The sequence below is a fragment of the Carya illinoinensis genome, chromosome 16 (assembly GCF_018687715.1).
Source record: "Carya illinoinensis cultivar Pawnee chromosome 16, C.illinoinensisPawnee_v1, whole genome shotgun sequence".
Taxonomy (NCBI): domain Eukaryota; kingdom Viridiplantae; phylum Streptophyta; class Magnoliopsida; order Fagales; family Juglandaceae; genus Carya; species Carya illinoinensis.
The window spans coordinates 22,198,277-22,203,490 of NC_056767.1; the positions used below are offsets into that span (position 1 = coordinate 22,198,277).

A 5,214-nucleotide genomic window follows, 5' to 3' on the forward strand; every position below is an offset into this window, starting at 1 on the left:
CAAGAAGGATTGATTGATTTGCAATATTGCAAGTTGAGTTGAATAAATGTTATGATGATGGTTTCTACTCACCCAAGTTTGCATACGTGTCAGCTTTGAATACGATCTGGAGCTATATATATATATATATATATATATTAAACTTTGGACCACTATCCCGATCATGATTTTCCTATCTTAGAAAATAAAAAGAAAAAAACAGCCTCATATATATGCCTTGCCAGCTGTATATGATTTTCCTATCATATATATCCCGATCATGTTCACCTCAAATTGTTGAACATTAAATATTATTTGAAAAATTTACATCAACTCGATCACTTCGCATGTTATCTCTTTATTTATAAATATTCATACGGCAACTTAAGAAGATTTTTTTTCCTGATGCCCACGACTACATCAAGTAATTTTAAAGTAATTTATACATTTAAAATAAAAATGTTAGATATAGTTATTTTTATATTTTTTTATATATTTTACTGATATAATTGATTAAAGCAATAAGACTTATTATGATGAATATCTTTTTTAAAAAAAATGATAAAATCAGTTATATTAATAAAATGTATAAAAAATAAATAAAAATGTCTGCAATTAAATTTTTTGTTCCGTGTGCCTAACTTTTTTGTACTTTAAAGTTTGGAGTTATAATATATATATATATATATATATATATATATGCACGAGAATGATGCACAGATCATGATTGTGGAGTTATAATATAATATATTATATATACAGAGAATTAAAAAAAAAAAAAAACACGGCAAATCTCTCAGGGAAAGACATAAAAACATCTTGCACACACACCAATCATTAATAGAATCTACAATTATTCTCCATATACTTCCGAATAAACCAAAAACTAAGGCGGCTAGCTATATCTAGAATTCCCCAACCCAATTGCAGCTTGCTTTCTGTAATTTGTGTTCTTCCTCCTCCATCGTATCACTAAGTGTCGCACCCCTTGTCTCTGGCAAACATGTTGCAAACATCCCACAACAACCTATTGCCAACCCAAACACCCCAAAAGATGCAAAATTATCTTTCCTACCGACGGCGACAAGCATCGGACCAAACACGCCACCAAGCAAGAGTGCTTCTCTCGCTATCGACATCGCAGAGTTCCGAACACATGTCGGAAACAACTCTATTGTGTATAACAACATTATATTAACCACTGTACAGGAGCTGCAGAAGGACACTAACTCAAGTCCAATCTGCAATCTTGTCCACATCTTTCCCTTCAAAACGCACATGATGCTGCAAACACCACTAAGGGTCGTGAAAACTAGAATTGAATTTTTCCTTTTCAATTTTCCTATGCAAAAAAAAGTGAACAACGCAGCGGGCAACTCGGACAAGGCATTGAAAGTGACACCCAGATAGAGATTAAATGCCAAGTTTCCCAGAGCTAGTGGCATGCCATAGTAAACAAGTCCGGCACCGAAAGCTATCACCAAAACCGCCGACAACCTTCGGCAAGCCCATTTCTTCTCCACCAAGATCTTAAGAGTGGAATAAAGATTGGCGTTGCAAGTTTCTTGCTCAAAACACATTCCGGAAAAGTTCCAGTTTGAGCTGTCATGGTGAGTTGAAGCAATACTTTTCAACGTGGCCATGGCTTCCTCTTCACGTCCATTCACAAAAAGCCATCGGGGAGACTCGCGAACAAAGAAGTGAACTAAGATAGAGTAAAATATCCCAGGGATGGAACTCCAGAGATAGAGAGATCTCCATGAAGAACCTCTGTTCATGTAAGCCATGGCTGGAAGGGATAAAAACCCTAATGAGAAACAAAAGAATCCCACGACCCCCACCTGGCCACGCCACCTTTTCCCCACAAGCTCAGAGGAAAGCACAAGCGCACAAGTACCAATTGTAGAACGGAAAAACCCGCAAAGGAATTTTATAGCGGAGTAAATCCATATATTTGTGGAGAAGATCACAGTTAGCAGCGAAGATAGAGACATCATTAGACATGAGAGGAGGAGCATGTTTTTGCGACCGAGTGACGAGTCAGCGAGTGTGGAAAGAACGAATCCACCCACTAGGCAACCCGTGAAGAAGGAAGATGCGGGCAGGCCAGGTACAAACGAAGCAGCACACTCCAAGTTCCATTCTGAGAGGATTGAAGTGTCGGCGGGCAAATCCCAGGCCCATGAATTCGTGGGCAGATTGCAGATATTGGAAAACGAGTTGCATGACTCGTCCCCGAGCTGAGTACAGTGCCATGTTGGGTGTGCATCGGTGAAGACGCTGATGAATGTTTGCTGTGCATCGAAGACCCATGCAATCGATACAAGCACGGCTTGAAGGAATTGAGGCCACCCGAAATTCCCGATGATAGTCTCGATGATCGAATCAAGGGATGGTAGGTGTTTCACTAATGGTGGGGTGTCTTCTGACTCACCAGAGTCGGCAAGGGAGAGAAGCGGATGAGTTGAATCAGCCATTGGGACCTTGAAATTTGATCTTGATCAGGCAGGAGAGTTGTAGGGAGAGCGAGTTGCGAGCTTTGAAGGTTTTTATATAAACTAATTTGTTTTTTTAAGATGAGATGAGTTGAGATAAAAGTTGAAAATTGAATAAAATATTGTTAGAATATATTTTTTAATATTATTTTTATTTTAAAATTTAAAAAATTGAATTATTAATTTTATTGTGTAAAAATTTTAAACAATTATAATAATTAGATATGATGAGATGATGTGAGATAAAATAAGAATAATTGTGAAAACAAACGAAGCCTAAGCATGTCTTAGGAAGTGAGATGGGTCCTGCGTGATTTAAACTTTGTATAATTCTTTTATAAACATTAGTTAAATATAAAATATTATTTAAATTTTAAATGTTTAATTTTTTTATTAATTATTATCTAATTATTATAATTTTTTTTTAAAATTTTCAAATAAAATACAAAAATTAATACAAATCATCAAATTTCAAAATAAAAATTATATTAAAATATAGTTTCAAATAACTTTTGAACTTTAAAATATTTTATTCAATTCTTTTATTCATTCTTTTTCAAATTTAACTCAAATAATTAGTTATCACATAATTATCATCTTATCTCTTTATGTACTAAACATGTCCTAATATATATTTTTAGAGTTAGTAATTCTGATCTATGTATCCTAGCTAGCTCTCAATCATTTTGAAATATTATTGCTGTTGTCAAGTTCTAATTTAGTTTTAATTTTTAAATATCATTTGTGTATTCTCTTTCCACCTACTTGAGAATATAAGTTTTTTTTTTTTTAATTTTAAATTTTAATTTTAAATTTTTTATAATCAGTATTTATATTTAATAAAAGAATTTGGCCACAGAATATATATATATATTTTAGTCAATACTTATATTTAATAAAAACAATTAATAGAAAACTGACCGACTGCAAGTTCTGTGATGTTGGACAGAGAGAATGATTCATCCACATCATTCACCACTTACAATATATATTGTCAATCAATTGAGCTCATCACATCACACACCATGATATATATAAAAATTTATATTTATCATCTTTAAATTACATATTATATATAATTTTTAATTTTTAATATTTTAATTAAATATATAATATATGAATAAAGGGTATAAGAATTTGATTAATTTAAAAAAATATAAAAAAATTTTAAATAAAAAATATAATATGTAATGTGTAAAAATAATGGATATCAAAGCTTATTATACAATGATACGTGTATAATCACATTTTTTTTATTACATTTTATATAAACATGTTTGAAATTAGGATAGTTATAGTACAGACAGTATCGAAGCACGAGAGAAGTAAGCTGATCAGAAAGATGACCAAATTACACACAGATGGGGTCGTTTTGTCAGACTGATCCGTAGATTACTTGTAATTATAACTGTTGGCCGGTAATATGATCTTGATCTTTTGATTAATCCTAATTAATATAATAAAATTGTTTATTTACTATCACTTATATTTTATAAAAATAATTATTTATTATTAAAATGAGTCTCTTTTCATCATAAATAATTATTATTATCACAAATCATTTATCATAAATAATCTTTTTTTATAATATTAATTAATTAATTGGCATTAAGCTTCAATAAATAAAAGGTAATTCAAAATTATATTGTTGTGCATGCATGCATGTAGCCAATTCCTCTATTGAACATGAAGGAATCTCGGATGAGGATCAAAAGGAAATGTCATCTCCAATCTAGTTGGAAGGCCAGGTTTTGTTCTATTCTTAGGATGCATTTGGATTTTAAGCTGAATTGAGATGAGTTCAGTTTTTTATTAACAGTAGTGAGTTCTGTGAGGTCCATTTAAGATGAGTGTATCTATATTTAGATGTTAAGTTGAGTTTAATATTATTTATGGGAAATTGAAAAAGGTTGTGGGTTATACGTATAAAGAGGTATTGAGTTGAAAAAATTTGTAGAAACCATATGTAAAGAGGTTTTGAATTAAAATGAATTTAGTGACTTGAGAGTTATGTGTTTGGATGTTAGAATCAGCTTAAAATCAGTGAACTGAGTTGATTTTAGTGCAGTCCAACAACCAAACAGGGTAGTAGCCAAAGTCGCATCTGGCTAATTGAATAAAACGTTTCTCTGATTGATCCTTCTAGCTTTGGCACTTGCAGTACTAGAGATTGGAGGCCCGCATTACCCCCGAGCGCATAAAAGAAATGAGTTTTTTTCAACTTGAGAGATTTTTGTTTTTAGAAAATGCTACTACACTGCCTGAGTTTGTCTTTCTCATTTTGATTGCTCATGTATTTATTTATTTTACTTAATGATTAAGAAATTAATTTTTAGTGTATTGATATTTATTTATTTTTTGTTGTATTTCCTGTGTGTACACTCGGGGCTCTAAGAATAAATAAGGGAGATGTTCACATTTTGTTTCTGCTTTGTTAGCTACTGGATTTGGACAACCCTAGCAGGGGGTTAAATATAGCTTCTGATATGATATGATGTTCTGGTATGATGGTGGTCAGTTATGCTATGTCAAAAGAAATTTGAATAAGAATATTTTTTTTAACTCTTGCTTTGATATTTTTGATAACATGTTCTAATTTTGCATTTTGACCATATAAATAATTTGTTCTGCATTCTAAACTCTGAAAATGCTCATGTTTACACATTGGTATATGTACTTTGCTTACTGAGTTATTGATAACTCACTCCCTTATCTCCACAATATTTTTAAGATGATTTTG

General features: G+C 31.8%; 1 protein-coding gene across 1 annotated transcript; it reads right to left on the reverse strand.

The window, feature by feature from the left end:
* Positions 1 to 780: 780 nt before the first annotated feature.
* On the reverse strand, positions 781 to 2,538 carry LOC122298601 (organic cation/carnitine transporter 3-like). Its single transcript, XM_043108421.1, has one exon. The coding sequence runs from the start codon at positions 2,454 to 2,456 to the stop codon at positions 885 to 887; it is 1,572 nt and encodes a 523-aa protein (XP_042964355.1). The 5' UTR covers positions 2,457 to 2,538; the 3' UTR covers positions 781 to 884.
* Positions 2,539 to 5,214: the final 2,676 nt, after the last annotated feature.